The sequence below is a fragment of the Orycteropus afer genome, unplaced genomic scaffold (assembly GCF_000298275.1).
Source record: "Orycteropus afer afer isolate SDZICR_OR568_19922 unplaced genomic scaffold, OryAfe1.0 scaffold00130, whole genome shotgun sequence".
Lineage (NCBI taxonomy): Eukaryota > Metazoa > Chordata > Mammalia > Tubulidentata > Orycteropodidae > Orycteropus > Orycteropus afer.
In genome coordinates, this window is record NW_006921717.1 from 5,339,633 (window position 1) to 5,362,464 (window position 22,832).

General features: G+C 51.2%; 1 protein-coding gene across 1 annotated transcript; it reads right to left on the bottom strand.

Moving 5' to 3' along the window:
* Window positions 1-2,894: 2,894 nt before the first annotated feature.
* Window positions 2,895-7,335, bottom strand: NAA40 (N-alpha-acetyltransferase 40, NatD catalytic subunit). Its single transcript, XM_007944840.2, has 7 exons — window positions 7,240-7,335; window positions 6,935-6,987; window positions 4,304-4,399; window positions 4,056-4,214; window positions 3,822-3,905; window positions 3,323-3,400; window positions 2,895-3,036 (listed from the first exon to the last, which is right to left on the bottom strand). Exons 1-7 carry the CDS (start codon window positions 7,276-7,278, stop codon window positions 2,895-2,897), a joined length of 651 nt encoding a protein of 216 aa, XP_007943031.1. The 5' UTR covers window positions 7,279-7,335.
* Between the last annotated feature and the right edge of the window lie 15,497 nt (window positions 7,336-22,832).

Consider the following 22,832-nt stretch of genomic DNA (forward strand, 5'->3'; position numbering starts at 1 on the left):
GCAGGAGCACCCCAGGCTGGACTGTCCATCGTCCACAGGAAGTGCTCAAGTCCTTGCTCCTGGCCCATTTCCTGTCTCCCCTCCCAAAGCTCCCCACTTGCCCCACCCCGACCTGGACCAGGGCCTGGCAGTCCCCCCCTGGCGAGAAGCTGCCACAGCTCCCTCTGTCACCAGGGCCTTCCCAGCTCTAACTTTCCTGTCCTGTCAGGCCTGAGTTACCCTTCCCTTAAGCCTTTGTGTCTTGGGAGTGGAGGGAAGAGGGGAGGAGCCTGTTTAGGAGACAAAGAATGTTCTGAATGACACAATCAAGTCCAGGGAAAGGAAAACCAGCCCTGTCTCCTCAATGCCACACAGGCTGCCACCCAGGGCTTCTGGGAAGTGGTCTAAGTTCCCACCTCTGGCTGCTCTTCCACTGCCCCGTCGTCTCCTCAGCCCCAGGCCACCTCCATCGCAGACCCTGCCCCAGTCGGAGGGGACCCTTGCCTGCCAGGGCGGGGGCTTCCTGAGCTGAGCTGCCCACAGTGCCCTGGCAGCAGGAGGCCACCCCAGCAGTTGAACAAAGTGTCTTTTATTTGTGACATACAAATACAATCAATGCAAAAAGACAGCATTTCCCCATTCGATTCCAGTGATAATAAGTTGCTAAAGGAAAAAACAAAAATAGATATGAAGAAGCAGTTTATCTTCTAAGTTTCTTCTTAAAAAAACAGTAAGGGTTAAAAAGAACCATACACACGTCATATACACATACCCACCAAAAAAATGACCTGAAACAGGGTGGGTAAAATTAAAACAAAACACCCTTAAAACTTATTTTAACCCGCCCCAGAAGAGAAATAAGCCTGGTACAAAAGGCCTGTGATGTTTCTCAAAACCAAGACCTGGGGGAAGAGGAGAAAGACCGGTGTTTGAGAAATTAAAGGGGTCAACATCAACAAAAAGGTAATGTGCTGGTCTGAGACAAGACTCCCCCCCTCCCCCCAGCCCCCAGGAGCCTTGTGGGAAGTGGCTGCAGCAGCAGGCTGGGCTGTGCGAGGCCTGGTGCCAGGTGTCCGGTTACAGGAGACACACAGACCTGAACTCACCTTCCATGTGTTTATGCTGGGGACTCCTTTTGGGCCACTGAGTGGAAGGTATCAGAAATCCATGATCTGAGACAATACCTAGTTATCACTGTGTCCTTGGAGAGGCTGGGACCAGAGGAGACACTTCCCAAGCATACTACCTCAACCCCAGCCTTCTTGGAAGGAACCCACCAAGCCTCTCCCTATAGTTTAGAATCTGACCCCAGGTGAGCTCCCTGGGGGCTGGCCAGGCAGCAGGGAGGGAGGAGGGAGGGGGTATTCCAGTGTATGGTTCTCACGCCCCTCCAAGAATGCCCAGCCCACTGCTGGTGGGGTCTGGAGCAGCGGAGGGCGCCCAGCACAGGCTGGGCTTGCAATGGGGGCCCATGTAATAGCCCCTGAAGCAGGAGGAGTTCCAGAGAGAGGTCAGAGAGGCTCTGGGAGGTTTCACTGAGACAGATACCTCCAGGCTCAGGGCAGGTGGGGTGGGGTGAGAGCAGCGCCTGACCTTCCCAAGAGCAACTTCTCAAAGGCCAGAACTTTAAGGCACTCCCCAAAGCGGGGCCCTGGGAGAACCAGGGAGGGGTGTTTGATGCTTTTTCCTGGGTTTGGATTTGGTTTTTCTTCCCAGAAGAGCAGCCAGGCCTTGAAGGTAGGCCAAACATAGGTCCTGACATGGACCCTCTCTGGAGAAGACATCACCTTTGCCTTTGTCCCATGAGAAGAGAAAGGAGGCTGACTCCCCTGCTCAGCCACCGCACAGGACGTGACCAGAGAACAGCAGCTGTGTGGCCACTGAGCTGGGCCCCCATCTAGCCAGGGCAATGGCACCAGAGCCTAGCTGAGGCCATGGTGGGTCAGGCTGGGGCTTGCAGGCAGAGCAGGCCTAGTCTGGCTGGGGGCTCTCTGAAGGGGGCAGGCAGGGCAGGGTGCACCCCACTTTCGGAGAGCTATCAGCACCAAGATATGAAAGGAAATGCATTCAACACCCTGGGATGAGGGCTGATCCTGGGGGCAGAGTAGGATTCCCTGATGTCAGCCCCCTGAGACTAAGAGCAGAGGCATCTGGGGTGGGAGTGAAGGCAGTGGATATGGTGACGATGGGGGAGTGGGGTGGGGGGGGGAACGACACAGGCAGGAGCTCTGGATTTCTTTTATGAATGAAAAGCTCAAGTCTCCGTTGCACTGTCCCTGCCATGAGATTGTGATGAAGCTCAGAATGCAGCCAAGTCCAAAAGCCCAGAGAGGCCACCATCCCCACAGGGCCCATTCAGCAGTTCCCATTCTCGTCAGTCCTCCCATGACGGTGGTGGTGCCGGACGCTCCCCTCTCAGCACAGACCCACAAAGCCCGGCTGGAAAGCGCTCCCTTGCTTCCTGTCCTCAGCACAGAGACTTTCCTGTGGCCACTGTCACAGCACTTCTCCTCTGAGTCTCTCTCCACACCCAGATCTTCCACTGACTCCTTCTTTGGAACCAGCCAGACCCCAGGCCCAGGCCCTCAGCCTTTCATAAAGGTGGGTATAAACCTCCACCTGTCCGTGTGTGGGGCTATCGGGAATCCGGCTGCAGAGAAGGGGGCTCTGCGCTCAAGGGGCCGAGTGAGGAGGCCATCGCTGTGTGGGGCTGAGCCTGGGGCCTCGGCCTCCTCTCCCTCTGCTCACTCCCGGCGCTCTGCAGCCTGGACCACACCTCCCAGAGTTCTCTGCTTGGGGGCAGCCCGGCCTGTGCAGGGCGGAGGCCACAGCTCTGAGGGTGCCTGGCGAGCGGCATGAACAGGGAGAAGGCAGGTCTTAGGAGCGCGCGGCCTGCCTCGCAAGGCTCTGGGAGCTCAGTGGCAGCAGCCACCACAGTGCCCGCCCACGTGGGAGTGCTGGCTGTCCCCAAACTTGGTCCTGCGGCTCAGGATCTCGTAGGAACAGTCCTCCCCGCAGCAGCCCGACATGCTGGGGGAAGAGTCGTCAATTTCAAATCTACAGGAGGAGGGAGAAAGGGGTGGCTGCAGGGAGCTGCCGAATCTCCTCTCGGCTCCAGACTTTTCTCGCAGCCACACTTAAGAGAACCTCAGGAGGGAGGGTGCAGGAGGGGCCCGGCCAAGGGCACTGTCATGCCATGTCACCAGTCTCTGTCCCCACTCTGCGGGTGCCTGTGCCCCTCCTGAGCACACACTGAACTCAGGGGTCAGGATGAGGGGGAAAGGACCAGGGAAGTGGCACCGCCCACCGCCAGCGGGTTCCCCACCAGGGCCCAGTTCCTTACTGCAGCGCTTCTCTGAAGAACTGGTAGGCACCATGATTGTGTTTAAACACCGTTAACATGACTTTCTTCATCTGTGTGCTGAGAACAAAGTCAAAAGGTCAGAGGCTCTGCTCTCATCTCTGCGGCAGGGTCCCTGAGCCCCAGTGCCAGAGCCTCAGGCGCCCAGGCCCTAGAGGCTGCCCTCTGTGCTGGGCCTTAGCAGATGGCACAGAGGGCCCCCACCTGCCTGTGGCATCTCCTGAAGCGGGGACCCCTTCCATTCTCTCTCTACATCCCGTTAGGCCCAGAGCTTAGCCCAGGCCTCAAAAGCTGCTAGGTGCCTTGCACGGTGCGAGGGACACCTGGAGTCACAGCATGGCAGGGGAAGCGTACTGAGCGAGAGCTGGACGCTGTCCTCCCGAAGCACTCCCGGGAGCCTCGTCGTCCAGGCAGGCTCAGCCCAGCGGACGCCTCTTCTGGCTGAGTGACCCCTGAGGGCTCCCAAGCAGGGGCTCCTCACCTATTGGCCATGAGCTGCAGGATTTGTATGAGGAACTTCCCCAGGCCTTTCCGCCGCACTTTGCTCTCCAACTGCACTTCGTAGCTGGGTGGGGAGAGTGGAGGGGAGAGTGAAGGGTAGAGGGGGCGGCCTGCAGCCCACGGCAGCCGAGCGTGGCCAGGCCTAGTGCACTCTGCCACACGGCTGGAGTGTCCTAAGGACCCCCGCCTCCCTGCCCCAAGCCGTGAGTCCTACCAGTACAGGACTTCATCCCCGCACTCCACGTCAAACCGGAAGTGAGAGAAGGCGACAGGCACAGAACGGTCTTCCCAAGCAATGAGGTACCAGGCTCGGTCGTCTGTCATCTCCTCCCGCTTCTCTCGGTCCTTCCAGCCCCACTCGCTCTGCTCATACCTGGGGGATTTGGGGGACGGTCAGGACGGGGAACTCTGGGCAAGGAGAGCTGGCCTGGGAACAGGCCCCTCTCTTCAGGGCATGCTCACATGGACTGCATGTTGGTCTTGGTCAGGTCGAAGGCCCAATCCACAGTGGCTGGCTCCAGTCCAGATACTCGCTTACATTCAATGGAGACATTTAACCTGAGGAGAGGAAACAGAGGTGTCCAGAGAGGGCTACAGGCTGCATGCTGTCCCACCAGGCACCGTCACCCCTACCTGAAAGTCTAACAGAGAGGCCTGCTTGTCTCTGTTAATCTAGAGTAAAGCCAAGATGAAGCCTCGCCTCCCAGACAAGACTACAGACAGTCCCTGTGAAGGGACAAAGCCTGTCACCACCCAGCCCGCTGCCCAACCACAAGTCCCACTGCTGGCTGCCCTCTGGCCTTCCTTATCAGACTGAGCACTTTGTAAACTTCCTGTCCCTCTCTGCTACCTCGACCTCTTCTACCCTCTAGGTCTCTTCTGTACTTAAGTCATAAGCACTTGTGTCTTCTTTGTTCCCTTGGTTTCTGCCCTTAGGCATTTTGCCTGTTGCTTTAATTTCCGAGTCAGCTCCTCACTGGGCTTCTACAGGATGGCTTCCTTCTCATCTGCCAATCTCGCCTTCAAAATGTGCCAGGCAACCTCAGCCCTTTAGGAAGACCCTGGCTGACACACACCCCTCTGAGTAGTCCTGCCTGCTGAGGACACAGCAACACTCCTGGCTGATCAAACGGTGGCATGGCCCACCCCAATGCGCTAGTCTCTTAAACTAACACTCACCATAGGCACTCAGGTAAATGAGATAGACATAAAGCGTGGTTAAGCTCTGTGGCCAATCTGTGAGAGACTGGCCTGTAGGCAGCACCTCTTCCCGAGAGGACCAAAGGCCTTTTTCTCAAGCCCTCAGATGTCCCCACTGGAGCCGACGTCACTCTGCTGACTGGCATGCCAAGGGGCAGCCCGTGTGCCCAGCCCTGTCAACCCTGGGCTTCCCATCCCTGCAGAGCTTCCCTTTCTTTCGAAGGGCCAACCTGTCAGAACTGCCCAAACACAGCCCCGTGTCTGTCTCAGTTGTATCTCCACGGACTTGTCTGCAGTCTAAATTTCCCATTAACCTCAACTCTCTTTACAGGAAGGTGGGACCACAGCCGCATGGATCACACAAGATTCCATGACCAAAGAGCCGAGGTGGCAGCAACGCCTGCTCTTGAGCCGTTAGTGTGAATGTGGTGTATAGACAAGAAAGTGTCACGGGAAAGGAAGACTGGACCACGTGGAAGAACCCCCAGAGGCTGAAGGACACACCTGCCGGAAAACTGTAACGTGTCTAATCAGACAGGAAGAAGTAACAGTAAGTTAATGTGATACTAGGAAACTCATACCTGACAAAGGCCCATAGATTTGCACCTGGTCAAGTCTTTACTTTGTAATTCATGTACCTGAATTTGTCTGTCTCATTCATTGAGGCAAGGCTGGTTCATGGGTAGAATTCTTACGGGAGACCCAGGTTCAATTCCAGGCCAATGCACCTCACAGGCAACCAGCACCCCTCTGTCAGTGGCGGCATCTATGTTGCTAGGATGCTGACCAGGTTTCAGCAGAGCTTCCAGAGGAAGACAGAGAAGGAAGGCCTGGCAATCTACTTCTGAAAATCGTTATTGTTGTTTGCCGTCGAGTCGGACCCGACTCATAGCAACCCCTCCTTGGGTTTCTGAGGCAGTATCACTACGGAAGTAGATTGCCCCGTCTTCCTTCCGAGGAGTGGCTGGTGGGTTTGAACCGCCAGCCTTCTGGTTAGCAGTCAAGTGCCGTAGCCACTATGCTACCAGAGTACAGATTGCAACGGTCCAATCTGCAAGCAACCACGGGGGTGGACGGTGGAGGAGCAGGCAGCGCTTTGTTCTGCGGCAGTGACTCGGGGGCCCATTGGACGGTAGCTAACAACTTGTTCATTAAAATCTAGACTGCAGCCACCTGTGGAGCGGGATGTAGTCTCCTCCTCCTCACAACACTCTTGCCAGTTTGGTCTCATAACCTCCCATTTACAGGTAAGGGAATGAGGCTTTGAGCAGTGACTTCCCCCAGGGCACAAAAAACAGTTACACAGGATTCAAACAGGCAGGGCTAAGATTTAAACGCAGGTTCCCCTAAAACCGTAACCTGTTTTTCCACCTAAGCCCAAACGTCACATTACAGAAACATGACTTATCCACAGCACTTCAGGTAGGGTGGATTATGAATCCTAAAATCTGGAAAGATTTGCAGCCTTGGAAACCTCATGGGGCAGTTCCACTCTGTCACTATGACTCATAATGAACTCGATGAAAAAAGGTTTGGTTTCTTTTTTTAAACTCTTCATGGAAGGAGACTGCCACATCTTTGTCCCACAAAGTGGCTGGTGGGTTCAACGCTGACGTGAAGGTTAGCAGCCAAGCGCTCAACCACCGCGCCACCAGAGCACCTCACAGCGAGGATACAAAGTCCTAAACAGACACCAGTCCAAGACTGAACCCAATCCTGGTCACTCCGGATTCTTTTGTCACCTTAACTGGGGGGTTTATATCAACTGAGGGCACTGGCCACAGTTTCTGCTCCTCAAAGATGAGAAAATCAGGGTCCACAGAAGCGGCTCCAGAAAGGTAAGCTCCCAAAGACACCGATGCGGCCACAGTGAAGAACGCACAAGGTACGCACCCATTCCGATCATACTTCTTGAATACCGGGAAGGCCTCTAAAGGGTCGCCAAGCTGTGGAGGGAAAGGGGAGGAGTCACAAAGTGCACGAGGGCAGAACCGCAGATTCTGGGCGAAGAGCCCTGTTCTCCGGAAGCAGACGCCGTAGACCCACTCCACTCAGGAGGTGACTTCCCAGCCCCAGAGCAGCCCTTGCGTTTGGGCAGCAGTAACACAGTTCTGCCACAGAGTGGCGCCAAAAGAAGTCAAATGAACAACTAGGCTGAAGCGGCAGGAGGCAGGGCTGGGGAAGGTGGGGAGCGTCACCCTGTTGGCGGCATCCACTTTGGCACAGACTGCGTCCATGGCTGCTCGCTCCTCCAGTCGCTTCTGCTTCTTCTCCTTTGCTTTGCTCGACTTTCTCTGCAACAGGGAAAGCAAAGTGGAGCTGGAGGGCTGTGGCCAAGCAGATGTCACTCCCCCTTGCAGGTTTGTTTTAGGAACCCCAGGGTCCCTGCGTGCACAGGCCTGGTCCTGGCGGTGGGAAACCTCCAGCCCTGGGTGCTGCACACTGGTGGAGTGGGAAAGCCCCAGAATCCCCTGCACGGAGCGTTACTAGCCCTCAGGTCCCTGTGAGGACCTAATGAGGTAATGTGAGGACGCCTGGCGCCCAATAACTGCTCCCTCACCCAGTCGCTCCCAAGGAGGGAACAGCTCACTTTAGGGACTTTCAGGAGAGGTTTCCAGGAGGGGACAGCTGAGTTAGCTGCCAGCCACATCCACTTGAAGCCTTTTCAGTGTCTTCTGGCTTCCGGAGCCGAAGATAGAGCCTGGGGCTGCCACCTTTGGGAAAGGGTCTCGCTTCAAGGCTATAGCCAGGGCTCCCTGGCTCAAGGATCCAGAGTCATTCCACAGAAGCCCTGCTCAGCCAAGGACAAGAGTGGCAGGCTCACCACACGCCTAGGATAGAGTGAAGGGGCCGGAGGAGTCTACAAAGAGACAGCAGTGCACTGACACGTGGCAAGCAAGCCCAAGTCGCAGGACACACAGGCAGCAGAGGGAGGCTGTCCCTGAAGGGCCCAGAGCACACCACCCACACTGTGTCCAGACCAGTTCTGAGCAGCCCTTCAGTGCTGAGGCTACCCTGGGCCTCTCTGAGGCCTAACTGGACCATCTTAGTCTTCTGTAAAAAGCTGGGCACCCAGGGAAAACAGCCTCGGCTCTGGAGTCTGACAGACGTCGTCCAAAACCCAGTGCTGCTTTTTACTATGGGTCCTGACGAGTGGGGCTTTTAACACTGCCCCCCCCCCGGTGCTGTCCCCGGGGCCTGGGCTCAAACAACGAACCTAGTCATTTTCAATGCCAACAAGGACCAGAACAGTACACACGTTAAGGGTGCTCACCCCGTAGCTCGAGTCCCTGGAAGGCACCCCAAAGGCTCCAGTAAGACAGCTCTGCTTTCTACCAAGGGCACAGCCTCTTCCGATAACCTTGCTTCACCTCCCTGCACTCCGTCTGCTCCTAAGCTGCCCCCTCGCCCCTGAGAAGGTCTAGCTCCAATTTCATCTTGGCTGTGACACTGGGTGGCCCCAGGAAAGGGCACTCTGCAAGATGAACATTCCGGATGAATTGAAAAGCCAGCCGCAGGACAGTTTCTCAGGAAAGACTGTCCTCTATTTCCCAAGGAATGACACTATCTAACACCTATGTAAGGCCACCAGGAGACAAAGAATCGATGTCCTAAACCCACAGGACTGCCCCACAGGCATCAACGCCATGGACACGCGCTCCCCTCTGCTCTAGGCGTCAGCACCTCAAGCACGTGGCTCCTCTGCGCTAAAGCGACAGCACTCTGGGCACGCACTCCTCTGCACTCAGGTGATGGTGCCGTTGGCAAGCGTTTCAAGCTGTGCTCAGGCTGAGCACTGTGCCAGAAGCAGCTTGATGCCACTGCCTGCCTCCCTGAAGGAAGGAACCAATGGAAGAGAAGATGCTGCCTTCAAATGCTGGGATCCGGAGACACAACTAGCCTCACTGCACCACGTACAGGTTTTACAGCATCCATCTTTTTTTCTCGGGCCCACGGCTTGGAGGCTGCTTTTCCCTTGGGGATGGCTCTCTATAAAGGCCGGGGGCTGAGGGAGGCAGGCCCAGGGCTTGGAGGCTGCATTTTGGTTGGGTGTGGCTCTATATTAAGTCTGAGGCCCCGAGGTAGGCAGGCCTGGGCTGGGGGCTACTTTTCACTTGGGGGCGGCTCTTTATTAAGACTGGGACCTGGGGTAGGCAGGCCTGGGGCTTGGAGACTGCTTTTTGCTGGTGTCGCTCTATATTAAGGCATAGGCCCAAGGTAGGCGGGCTGGGTCTCGGAGCTGCTTTTTGCTTGTGGGTGGCTCTATTTTTAAGACCACTGCCCAAGGGAGTCAGGCGCAGAGGGGTTAGGAACTAAGGGAGACAAACTTGTCTGTCAGTTTGTCATCTTGTGGTGGCGCACGTGCTGCTGTGAGGCTGGAGGCTATGCCACCGTGTTGCAAAATGCCAGCAGGGTCACCCACGGCGGCGAGCTTTCAGCAGAGCTTCCAGGCTTAGACAGACTTGGAAGAAGGAAGAGGCCATCCACTTCTCAAAGAATTGGCCAGTGAAAACCTTATGAATAGCAGTGAAACACTGTCTGATATATTACTGGAAAAGTTTATGAACAGCCCTGAAACATTGTCCGATATAGGGCTGGAAGATGAGCCCAGCAGGTTGGAAGGCACTAAAAATATGGCTGGGGAGCAGCTAACTCCTCATAGTAGAGACAACCTTAACAATATGGATAGAACAAGGCTTTTGAAACCTCCAGTGGCTGATGTGGCACAACTCAAAATGAGTAGAAAGATGCAAACATTCATTAATAATTGCAACATGGAATGTACAGAGCATGAATCTAGGAAAATTGGAAGTTGTCAAAAATGAAATGGAATGCACAAAGATCGATATTCTAGGCACTAGTGAGCTGAAATGGACTGGTTTAGGGCATTTTGAATCACACAACCACATGATCTACTATGCCAGGAATGACAAATTGAAGAGGAACGGTATGGCATTCATCGTCACAAAGACTGTTTCAAGATCTGTCCTAAAGTACAATGTTGTCAGTGATAGGATAATATCCATACGCCTCCAAGGAAGAAGTTAATACTACTATTATTCAAATCTATGCACCAACCACCAGAGAGCCAAAGATGAGGAAATTGAAGATTTCGACTAACTTCTGCCGTCTGAAATTGACCAAACACATAATCAAGATGTGTTCATTATCACTGGTGACTGGAATGCAAAAGCTGAAAACAAAGAAGAGTTACTGGTAGTCAGAAAATATGGCCTTTGGATACAGAAATAATGCTGGAGATCACATGATAGAATTTTGCAAGACCAACGACTTATTCATTGCAAATACCTTTATTCAACAACCTAAGTACAACTATACACGTGGACTTCACCAGATGGAACACACAGCAATCAGACTGACTACATCTGTGGCAAGAGGTGATGGAGAAGTTCATTATTTTCAGCCAAAACGAGGCCAGGTGCTGGTTGCAGAATAGACCATCAACTGCTCATATGTACATTCAAGCTGAAGTTGAAAACAATTAAAACAATTCCATGAGAGCCAAAATATGACCTTGATAATATCCCTCCAGAATTTAGAGACCATTTGAAGAATAGACTTGATGCACTGAATACCAGTGACTGAAAACCAGAGAAATTATGGGATGACATCAAGAACATCAACCTTATGAAGAAAGCAAGAAATCATTAAAAAGACAAGAAAGGGAGAAAAGACCAAAATGGATGTCAGGAAGCATCAAAAGAAGATGGAAGGAATACACAGTCATTGTACCAAAAACAACTAGTAGATCTTCATCCATTTCAGGAGGTACCATATGATCAAGAACCAATGATACTGAAAGTTGAACTGCACTGATGGAACTGGCAAAGAACAAGGCTCCAGGAATTGACGGAATACCCATTGAGATATTTCAACAAACGGATGCTCCACTGGAGGCAATCATTTGGCTATGCCAAGACATTTGGAAGACAGCTACCTGGCCAACTGACTGGAAGAGATCCGTATTTGTACCTATTCCAAAGAAAGGTGATCCCATAGAATGTGGAAATTATCGAACAATATCATTAATATCACATGCAAGTAAAATCTTACTGAAGATAATTCAAAAACGGTTGCAGCAGTATACTGACAGAGAGTTTCCAGAATGCAAGCTAGATTCAGAAGAGGACGTGGAACAAAGGGTATCACTGCTGATGTTAGATGGATCTTAGCTGAAAGCAAAGAATACCAGAAAGATGTTTACTTACGTTTTATTGACTATGCAAAAGCATTGATTGAGTGATCTGCAAAAACGGCAAGGAGGCCACATCTTCTGACCTCCTCTAACTTTACAAGATGAAGACAGAATCACCATCAATAGCCCAAAGCCTATTCCTGTGAGGCCGGACATGCTGCCTTCCTCCAGCCCTTTCACCAACCGTTCCTCCCAAAGCACCCACCACCTCTCTCCTGGGTTCGATAATTTGCTGCAGTGGCCACACAGAACTCACAAATTATGGGGTTTATTAGGGAAGTGCCACAGGCTACAATTCAGGTTCAGGAAAAGTGCTCAGTCTCTCTCCCAGCCCACAGTCTCTCTCCTAACAGTCTCTCACAGTCTCTCTCCCAACAGTGAGTGTCCCTCGGTGTCTCAGCAATGCATGTCTCTTCTGTCTCTTTCCCAGCAGCATGTGTCTCTTTCAGGAGCTCATGTCTCTTTCAGCAGCACATCCTCCTCAACCAGCAGTCAGAGAGAGACTGATTCTTCTTCTGCCTCTAGGAGGCCTCCTTTTGAGCCCAGCAGAGTGGCCAAACTAACCAATCATAGCACCAGACCTCTAAGCACCTGAGAGAGAGTGGGAACCTCCCATAACATTGTTTTGTGCCACTCTCAACAGAAATACTTCAGGTGAACAACTTTAGCAATCAGGAGCTTCTCAGTTGCTCATAGAAAAATCCCACCTTGGAGTTGACAAAGACTTATGGGTAGAAAAGCCACACTAAGTAATTTACTACACTGCAGGATCATAACAAATTGTGGATAACATTGAGAAGAATGGGAATTCCAGAACACTTGATTGTACTCACGAGGAACCTGTACACAGACCAGGAGGCTCTTGTTCTAACAGAACAAGAGGATACTGCAAGGTTCAAAATCAAGAAGGGAGTGCGTCAAGGCTGTATCTTTTCACTATACTTATTCAACTTGTATGCTGAACAAATAACCCAAGATGCTGGATTATATGAAGAACGTGGCATCAGGATTGAAGGAAGACTCATTAACAACCTGTGATATGCAGATGACACAACTTTGCTTAATGAAAGTGAGGATGACTTGAAGCACTTACTGATGAAGATTAAAGACTACAGTCTGCAGTATGGATTACAGCTCAATATAAAGGAAACAAAAACCTCACAACTGGTCCAAGAAACAGCTTCACAGTGGATGAGGAAAAGATGGAAGCTGTCAAGGATTTCCTATTACTTGGCTCTACAATCAACAACAATGAAAGCAGCAATCAAGACATCAGATGATATATTGCATTGGGTAAATCTTCTGCAAAGGATCTCTTTCAAGCGGTGAAGAGCAAAGATGTCTCCTTGAAGACTAAGGTGTGCCTAACCCAAGCCATGGTATTTTCAATTGCCTCTTATGCATGTCTGCACAATGAATAAGGAAGGTAAGACTAAGAGTTGATGCTTTTGAGTTGGTATTGGAGAAGAATGCTAAGAGTACCATGGTCTGCTAAAAGAACTAACAAATCTGTCCTGGAAGTAGTACAGACAGAATGGTCCTTGGAAGCGAGAATGGCCAGACTTCGTCTCACCTACTTTGGTCATGTTGTTAGAAGGAACCATTCCCTGGAGAAGGATACCATGCTTGATAAAGTGGAGGGTCAATGAAGAAGGGGGGGAAGACCCTCAATGAGACGCAGAGACACAGTGGCTGCAATGATGGGCTCAGGTATAGCAAGGATCATGAGCCTGGCACAGGACCAGGCAGTGTTTCGTTCTGCTGTGCACAGGGTCGCTATAAGTCGGAGGCGACTCAGTGGCACCTAACAACAACAACAACAACAACAACATCTTTTTCTCTGGGAATTTGGGTTTCAAAAGAGCATTGGGATGAGATTCCATTTAACTCCCACTAGAAGGGCTAAGACTGAAAACAAAAAAAGAAAATAACAAATGTCAGCAATGATGTGGGGAAATCGGAACCCTGACCCACCGCAGGTAGGAGTGCAAAATGGTAGAGCCGCTGTGGAAAACTGTGTGGTGGTTCCTCAGACAACTACAAACAGAACTAGCATATGACCCAGCAATTCCACTCCTAGCTACACCCAAAAGACTTGAAAGCAGGGACTCAAAAAGAGACTTGTACACCATGTTCACTGCAGCATTATTCACAACAACCAAAGGGTGCAAACAACCTAAATGCCCATCAACAGATGAATGGATAGACAGACATACGTACAGTGGAATACTCCTCAGCCAGTAGGAGAAATAATGTCTTGATACACGCTACAGTATGGATGGAGCTTGAAGACATTATGCTGGGTGAAGTAAGTAAAACGCAAAGGACAGATATTATATGATCTCACATACAAAAAGACAAGAAAAGGCAAATTGTAAAGAACAAAGTTTATTAGTAGTTACCAGGGGCAGGAGGGAAGAGGAAAGGGAGAGGGGGTTAAGAATGATAGAAAAATTATATTGATTAAGGGTAGGGTTGCATAGCAAATTACTTTAAAACCTGTAAAAAGTTGAATTGGCAAGAGTTGTGTGGCACATATATTTACAACAACAACAAAAAGGAGTAGCTGCTGAGGCTGCTCATGTACAACTGAAAACCTTATGGGATTTGGTTTCTTGGTTTAGAGGTTTAGGGTCATGGTTTTGCAGGACATCCCAGTTAACTGATGTAATAACATTTAGTGTGTCTGTTCTACCTCCTACTTCAACGCATAGTTCCTGGGGTTTAAAAAATTTGCAAAAGAAGCACGAAGAAAACCAGGGGTGCATGGAAACAACTGGCCCTAGGGACTAGTGGACCATGCAAACCTCAGCCTATCTGACCATGCGACCAGAAGAAACAGATAGTGCTCGGCTACCACTGCTGACCACTTGGAAAGGAGATCCTGGACAGAGTGGGAGAAAAATGTGGCACGGGGCTCAGGTTCATAGAAAAGACCAGGATTACTGGTCTGACAGAGCCTGGTGAGACCCCCAACACTATGGCCCTTAGTTACCCTTCAGGTCTAGAACTGAACTCACTCCTGTGGCTTCCAGCCAAACAATGGACAGACACCTAAGGTGAACATTTACATCAGGTAGATACACTCCTTAGAACAATCAATCATGGGAGAACAGAAGGGCACTGTTTGCACAGGGAGACCGCTCAGGAGCAGGAATGCATAGGAAAGAAGGACATAGGGAGGAGGTGGGAAGAGAGCAGTTATACTGTAGGCAATTGTAGTCAGTGTCATAAACCAAAATGTGTATGAACTGCTGTATGGAAAATGAATTTGCTCTGTAAATTTTCACCCAAATCACAATAAAAATGAAAAAATATAGAAAATAAAAAGTTTGCAAGTGGCCATCCAATGCACAGCAGTTGGTCTCCATTTGCATGGAACCATGGAGGAAGGTGAGTCAGGACTAGCAGCAGGACATGGATACCTGTGCCTCCGCGAACAACTGCCTCCTTTGCCATGAGAGCGGAACTGGATGGCTGCCGGCTACCATTACTGAACATTTTGACCAAGACTCCATAGATTTCTGAACAAAAGAGGGAAAATGCAGAACAGAATTTCAAATTCTCATGGACTGCAGACTTAGGGCACTATGAAGGGTGGATGAACCCGTTAACTACTGCCTGGAGAAAATCTTTACAGCTTAAACCAAAAACAGCCCCTAAAGTCTTCTTACAACCAAGCAATAGTTTAGACAGTAAAAAAAAAAGGTCTGCCTTGAGCACTATGAGCTCTTAAGAACTATCTACATGGTGGGGGGGGCTGGTTACTGGGCAGGGATGGGAGGAGACTGGGTTAGGGCAGGGGATGGTAACTGGGGAGTGAGACCAAATGCATATGAAATGTTGAATATAAAACAAACTCTGCTCTGTAAACTTGTACCTAAAGCACAATAAAAAAATTAAAAATAAAAAAAAAAGAACTATCTCTATGTGATCAAACTGACAACAGTAAGTCAAAAGATTAGACAGGGACCTTAAGGGGCTCAGTGAATTTATGTTAACGGAGGAAGAACAACTCAGAAAAGGAGGGAGAGGATGGCTATACGACGTGAAGAATATAATCAGTGTCAGTAAATGGTTCATGCAGAAACTGCTGAACGGGTGAATGTTTTGCTGCGTATGTTCCCCACGACAACGTAAATTATATACACACATACACATACAACACACTGGAAGACAGAGCTTGCAAAGTATTTTCACAAATACTCTTGCTTTTCAGGGCAGAAACCCTGTTTTTACACAAGAGGAAACTGAGGCTTCGAGGGATGCATGACTCTTGCAGAGAGGAGACTCAATCCCAGGGCCTGGGCCACCGATCTAGTTGCTGGTTCCACCAGCCACACTGTCTCCCCCTTCGAGCACCTCCATCCAGTGTCACAACTTCCGCTCACTATCACCCAGCCTGGCCAAGGTAAGGCCTGGGGCTCTAGGAGTTCTCAGGCAACCGCTCGGCAACTCTCTCGTTGCCCTTCTAGTCTGGTTCCAGCTGACTTGCCAACACAGTGCCACCGAGGCCCTACCCACCACACTGAGGGAGATGTGAGGAAAAGGGGGACCTCAGGGTGAAGGGTCATCGGGCTGCACACCGGGCCAGAGCATGATCCGTGGCATCTATCCACCTGAGTGGCTGGTGCTCTCCTGGCATCTCTGCAGGATTGTGAAAACAACTGGACTTTTGGAAAAGCGAGGCCTGAATGCCAGCCTCCCTGAACAGCTGTGAAGGCGGGTCAGAAACCAGCACCCCTTCCCAGTAAACAGCAGCCCCCCCACTCCCACCGCCATGCTGCGCGCCAGCTCTCACACCGCCTGATGCATACCTGAAGGATCAACGGTGGTGCGGGGAAGGAAGTGTGCCTCCCAGGACCCTGGAAGCACGGAGACTTAGCTTCCCTCCGCCGGCCCTCATTTCCCAGCCCATGAAGTAAGTCTGAGTGGAATTCCCAAGCACAAGCAGCAGGAGGGTCGGCTCCAGGCCTCCGGGAGATTTATGGGCTCATTCATACACAGGAATGGGCAAGCCAGGCAGTCCCCGGAGTGTGGCTGGGACCACCACAGCCGAGCCCACAGATGATGGAGCCCCCCAGCACCTTACCGCCTGCACACAGAGCGGGAGGCAGGTTGCAGCAGGCTGGGCCACACAGGCAGGGGCTCCCCTCAACCCCACCAAAAAAACCCAAACTCACTGCCACTGAGTCCATTCCGACTCAAAGCAACCCCCATTGGGTTTCTGAGGCTGTACATCTTTACGGAAGTAGACTGCCTGGCCTTCCTTTCTCGGAGAAGCTGGTGGGTTTAAACAGCTGACCTACTGGTTAGCAGCCAGGTGCCTTATCCACTACATCACCAGAGCTCCTTCCCTCAATCCAGCACACCAGGAAAAGTAGTCCCTACTGTTCCAATCAGGAGGAGCTCTGGTAGCATAGTGGCTAAGACACTTGCCTGCTAACCAGACGGCTGGCGGTTCAAACCCACCAGCCACTCCTCGGAAGGAAGGTTGGGCAATCCTACTTCCGTAGTGATACTGCCTCGGAAACCCAAGGAGGGGTCGCTATGAGTCGGGGCCGACTCGACAGCACATAACAACAACAACAAACAACGACTGTTCCAATCAGCGCTGTCCCTGCCTTGTGGAGGGAGGCCGTCCTGCAGGGACACCAGAAAATTCTCTTAACGACAATGGGAAATAAACACAGTGAACAGAAAAGTTCATTGTGGTTGAGTTATCTTTCCCAAGAGAAATTTTTATAATGAAGAGTGTGGGACTGAGTTGAGAGACCTGGGTTGGACTCAGCTCTTGCACTAAGTAGGTGAGTGACTCTGTGCAAGTTCCTTAATCTCTTTCAGGCAAGTCATTCAATTTCTTGGAACCTCAGTTTCCTCATCTGTAAAATGGGGATAAAACACCTGCTCTTCACTGGATTGTTGTGAGAATAAATGATATAATGTACTAGAAATAACAATTCTTTAGGGTAACAACATTTGTGGATGAGAACCCACTCGGTCAGACACTCTGCCAGAACTTTAATACAAGTAATTAATCAATGTTAATCTTTACAGTTCAGTGAGGTATACACTCTCATTTCTTTGATGAGAACACGGAAGCACGGAGGGGCTAACCAACCTTCAGTGTTACAGAGGCAGTGAACAGACTTCTTATCTTCACTGTCATGTTCCCTGTCCCCTCCTGCCCCCCCAGACTGTACACCCCTGAAACATGGGCCCCCTCTGCTTGACTCAACAGTGTCTACCCAGTGCTCACAAGGAGGCATGCAGTTCGTAACTGCTGATTCATGTCCAGGTCTGCACCTAGAGGCCACATTCCTTCCACTATGTCATAATGACGTTTCTGTGGCACTTCTCGTTACAGGGAGTCCCTGGGTGGTGCCAACAGTTATGGGGCTCAGCTGCTACCCGAAAGGCTGGTGGTGTGAGTCCACCCAGAGGCACCTGGGAAGAAGGGCCTGTGGATTCACTGCCAATGAAGACTCCACGGAGCACAGTTCCACGCTGACACACAGCGGGGGGGAGGTGTCACCGCGAGTCTGAACTGACTGGACAGCAACTGGTGTTTGGTTTTCTTGTTAGAAGGCACAATGTAAGTGTCTGCAGCTGTGAAACCCCTCCATCCTGTGCCTGTCAAGATTAGTGTCTCCACATGCAGTTTCTCAGAGAGAAATTTAAAAACACCCAGATGGGGCTCAGGGGGTACCTTTCAGCAGAGCTGACTTGGCACCACTTAGATTTTTACATCCATCCCACACAGTATCCAGCACCAGAAAGAACTTGGTTCTGGAAAGGAAACAGAGATCTAAATTCTAATTCTTAAAAGCAGAGGACACATGTGTTGCAGTAAAGACCAACGACTTCTGAAAAGAGTGGTCACCAGCTGACACTACCTTCTCCTCAGCCTGAGGCCAGGCTGTCCCACAGAGCAGGGACCCTGTCAGAGGTGGGGCACCCACAGCCCCTAGTGACGAAGAATGAGGGTAATGAAGGGGTTCTGGCTGTTTTGGAGGGAAAGTCAAGTCTCTCTGTTGCAGTGAGTTTCAGCCAGAATACACTTTGTAGGAGCTGCTCCGAGAAACACATCTGGAAAGTATGAAGGTAATGAGATACCACAAGGATCACAGTATCTCCTGTTGGGTGCCACTGAGTCCACTCCGACTCACAGCAACCTTACAGCACAGAGTAGAACGGCCCCATAGGGTTTCCTAGACTTTATACGAGTGAAGTCTTACAGGAGCAGATTCCCAGGTCTTTTCTCCTGCGGAGAGGTTGGAGGGTTTGCTGGCCTTATCATTAGCAGCTGAGCGCTTAACCATTGTGCCATCAGGGCTCCTACAGTATCTCTAGTACCTGCCACTTCACTTCAGCCAGTGAGGAAGGGCTGAACCTGAATGACATGTTATGCTTCTCATTTTCTGTTCAGTCTCTAGTAGCTGATGCTGGGTAGACACTTACCAAGCAATACAGGGGACACAGGTTCCACTTAGGTTTGGCAAGAGTTGGGGTCTGCAACCTTGCACCAAAATCCAGGTTAAACACACCTAAGGTCTCTCGACTTGAGATGTTCTGTATGAAGCACAGAGTATCCAAAAATCCTTGTTGAAATAAGATGAATGTGTTTTGACACGGATTAAACAACTACTTTTATCTAACAGTTGATTTGTTCAGTCAATAAATTTTTGAATGAGAAAAAAAAGAGGTCAATAACAGTAGGCACAAACCCAATGGGATAAAAATAGCATAAATCTATTTTAGATAACCAAAGCGAAGACTGAGAATTACACGCAAATATAACAATCACTGCTTACAAGGTATCTACTTGGCTACTGACATCTGTGATCTCATTTAATCCTCACAATATTCCAGTGGGAGAGGGATTACCATTTCCATCACACAGATGAGGAAAGTAAAATCCAGAAAGGCCATGTCACATGAGGCCAGTGAGTGAAGATGGGGCTGGAACCCAGGTCTTTCTGGCTCCAAAGTCAGGGCTCCCTAGAGATGGTGGGAAATTCCATGTAAATACTAATACAAAAGGTGCTCTGGTGGTGCAAGAGTTAAGCACTCAGCTGTTTACCAAAAGGGTGGCATTCAAAATCACCCAGCAGGTCTGGGGCAGAAAGACCTAGGATCTGCTCCCATAAAGATTATAGCCTAGAGAACCCAATGGTGCTTTCTGTCACGCGCTGGAAATCAACTGGATGGCACCCAACAATAACCGGTTACAAATGTCTGACTCTGTACAACCCACAGTTACAGACCAACTCTTGCAAAGCCTGTTAGATTTAAAATTGGCAGTAAATATGATTCATAGTAACAAACAGGAGCTAGATTGCAACCTGCATTGCCACATGGGTATTACTCCTCCATTAATATTAACAACCCACAGTTAGGGACCAACTCTTGCAAAGCCTGTTAGATTTAAAATTGGCAGTAAATATGATTCATAGTAACAAACAGGAGCTAGATTGCAACCTGCATTGCCACATGGGTATTACTCCTCCATTAATATTATGTTAAAGATATTTTCATATCTGGAAGCGTTTCTTTAACGTTTTTTATACATAGAAAGGTACACTATATACTAAGCAAACACTTGACTAACTAACGCTGCATACACACACACACCTGTCCAAATTCGACTTAAAGGCAGACTTGGATAAGTAACTCAGTCTGTACTCTGGGGACTACTGCCTGCAAAACAGACAACCCCAGGCAGGGCCAGGGCCATACTGAGGAGGGTGACTGACAGGGGCCTAACTGAGACTCAGCAAGTCACAGAAACGGGCCAAGAACGTCTGCCCAACCCTCTCCGAGCACAGACCAGGTAGGGCACCAAGCTGTCCCGCTCCTTGCACAGAGCAGGCGGTCTTAACCACGGCCGCTGGGCCCATCCCCGGTGCCTCCCCTCTGCCTCCAGCATACCGTGTGCACAGATTCCGCCTCCCACAGAAACAAGACCACCGACAACCCACGTAACACTAAACCGCTCCCCAGCATCGCAGGGGCGGTGGCGGCGGGCCTCTGCTGCAAGAGAAGGAACCAGGTGGCGGTTTAGAAGTGTCAGGGGGCCGGCCTCGCTGAGAGTCCGAGTAGCCGGAAGCGCGGCGGACTGCGACTCAGAAGACCCAGGACGGGGACCGGGGGCTTTCCTCTCCCTGGTCCTCAGTGCCCTCCGAACAGGGTTGGCCCACGATGTGGAAAACCGCTAAGCCCGTGACAGCTAGGTGATGGGTGACCCCTGGAGACGGGGGGAGGAGGGAGAGGGCTTCATGGACGCCGGTGGGGGCGGGGGGCCACGGAGATTACAGGTCAGCAAAGGGGCGGGCGGGACGCGAGGGTGAGGGGCCCCGCAGAAATTGGCTCCCGAGGGATGTCCAGACTAGGCCGAATATGGGGATACTTAGAATGGGGGAGTCCGGTCATGTGGGGACGGGGGGTCACGTGAGGCCAACGGGGGTCAGGGTCACGTGAGAGGAGTTCAAGGAACAATGGGGGCGAAGGGGGCGAGGGAAGCGAGGAGCACTCCTGGACCTCCTGTCTCCTCTCCCGACCTCACTCACCCCCATGGTGACGGCGGCAGCGGCGGCGACTCTTAGCTCCTTCACACACTTGCCGGCAGAGAGGCGGCCACCGCGACGACAGCGGCGGCGGCAACACCAAAGCAACGGCGGGCCCCGCACCACGCATGCGCATCGCGACCTCCCCGCGCGCCCTCGCGGGCACCGCGCCGGCGCAGAACCCGGCACGGGTGGGGGAGGCTAACCCGGGAAGGCGCGCAGGTGGAGCTCCCAGGAGGCGGGCCGGAGGGTCTCTCACCAGAAAGGCTGGAGGAGCCGAGAAGCGTCGCGCTAGGAATGACGTATATGCCCGGGGCCCGCCCCCTACTCTCCAGGCTGGGCCTGTAGCTATGGCAACGGCCGCATCGGTTTGGCTGAGAGCCCCAGCCTGGGGAAACGCGCCGCAGAGCAGTTTGGTGGGTAGCAGCACCGCCCCTGCGTTCCACGTGTCGCCGGGCCGGGCCAGGAGCAGCCGGCGTCAAGACCTCAGAAAGTCTTGCGGCTCCTAAACCCCCTCTCAGGCACAGGGGAGGTCTTTGGAAACGTTCCCACCGTTTGGATCTTGAGCATTGAAGCTCCTTTTCTAACCAGAGCCCTGCTATCCATTCACCCGTCTTCTAACCACTTCCTCACCCTCCAGTCACTGTCTCTGGAAATAAACATTTACAACCCCCTGCGCTGAGTCCCGGGGACACAGAGAAGAGCGAAATGGCAAGGAAACCCAGAACGTCACGCCCATCTCTCCTACACAGTGAAGACAGGCAGGTAACAACTGTTTTAATAGACAGTGAACGGAGCTATGAAAAAGTACCATCTAACGAGATATCGGGCCTCCCAGACCCTGTTACTTTCTGTCCTAGCAAACCAGAGTGTGACCTCCCCATAACCTGCGTCAGAATCACCTGGGGAAGCTTGTGCAGTGTGCAAACTCTTGGGGCTCCCCGGAATCTCCAGGGGTGAAGCCACAGTCTTCACAGCTCCCCAAATAGGGTCAGATACACAAAAATTAGAGAATCGCTGCCAAATACAAGCTTCAGTGACTTTACCGGAATTTGCTCATTATCTTCAGTGCTCAGTGCAGTGTGTGGCCCAAAACAGACAATCAACATTAGTTGGGTGCCTGCCATATGCTAGGCGCTGGTCAGGGAGTCTCTGAATGGTGCAAGCAGTTAACAAACTTGGTTGCAAACCCAAAAACTGGAAGTTCAAGTCCACTCAGAGGTATCTTGGAAGAAAGGCCTGACCATCTACCTCCTGACAAATCAGCCATTAAAAACCCTGTGGAGCACAGTTATGCTCTGACACACATAAGGTCACATGAGTCAGAGTTGGCTTGATGACAGTTTTTTGGTTCTAGACAGCAAAGATAACAACCACCCATAGAAAAAGAATGCCCCATCGAACTTGTATTCTAGAAGGGGAGCCAGTAATAAACTAAATGTTGTTGTTTTTGTTGTTATGTGCCATTGACTGGGACCCGACTCATAGCGACCTCTCCTTGGGTTTCCGAGGCGGCATCACTACGAAAGTAGATTGCCCAACCTTCCTTCTGAGGAGTAGCTGGTGGGTTTGAACCGCCAGCCTTCTGGTTATCAGTCAAGTGCCTTAGGCTCTATGCTACCAGAGCTCCCAATAAACTAAACAAATGGCTCTAAATACTTAGTATGTTGGGAGACACAGGTGCAATGAAGGAAATAAAGCAAGAGAGGGGTGTAGGAAGGTCAAGGTTTATAGTTTTAATTGCTGTTGTTAGGTGCCATCGAGTTGGATCCAACTCCCAGTGTCCCTATGTACAACAGGACGAAACACTGTTTGGTTCCGTGCCAGCCTCACAGTCACTGCTATGGTTGAGCCCGTTGTTGCAGCCATGTGTCAATCCATGTCGTTGAGGGCCTTCCCCTTTACCGCTGACCCTCCACCTTACCGAGCATGATAGCCTTCTCCAGGAACTAGTCCCTGTTGAAAACATGGCCCAAGTACGAGAGGCCACGTCTGGCCATTCTTGCTG

Excerpts from the sequence above, each read along its gene's own strand:
- NAA40 (XM_007944840.2), bottom strand. The coding sequence starts at position 7,278 with ATGGACGCAGTCTGTGCCAAAGTGGATGCCGCCAACAGG. Across the intron at positions 4,400-6,934 it reads AAGAAGTATGATCGGAATGG|GTTAAATGTCTCCATTGAAT; the intron begins GTGCGTACCTTG and ends TCCTCTCCTCAG. Across the intron at positions 3,401-3,821 it reads CTGCAGCTCATGGCCAATAG|CACACAGATGAAGAAAGTCA; the intron begins GTGAGGAGCCCC and ends CTTTGTTCTCAG.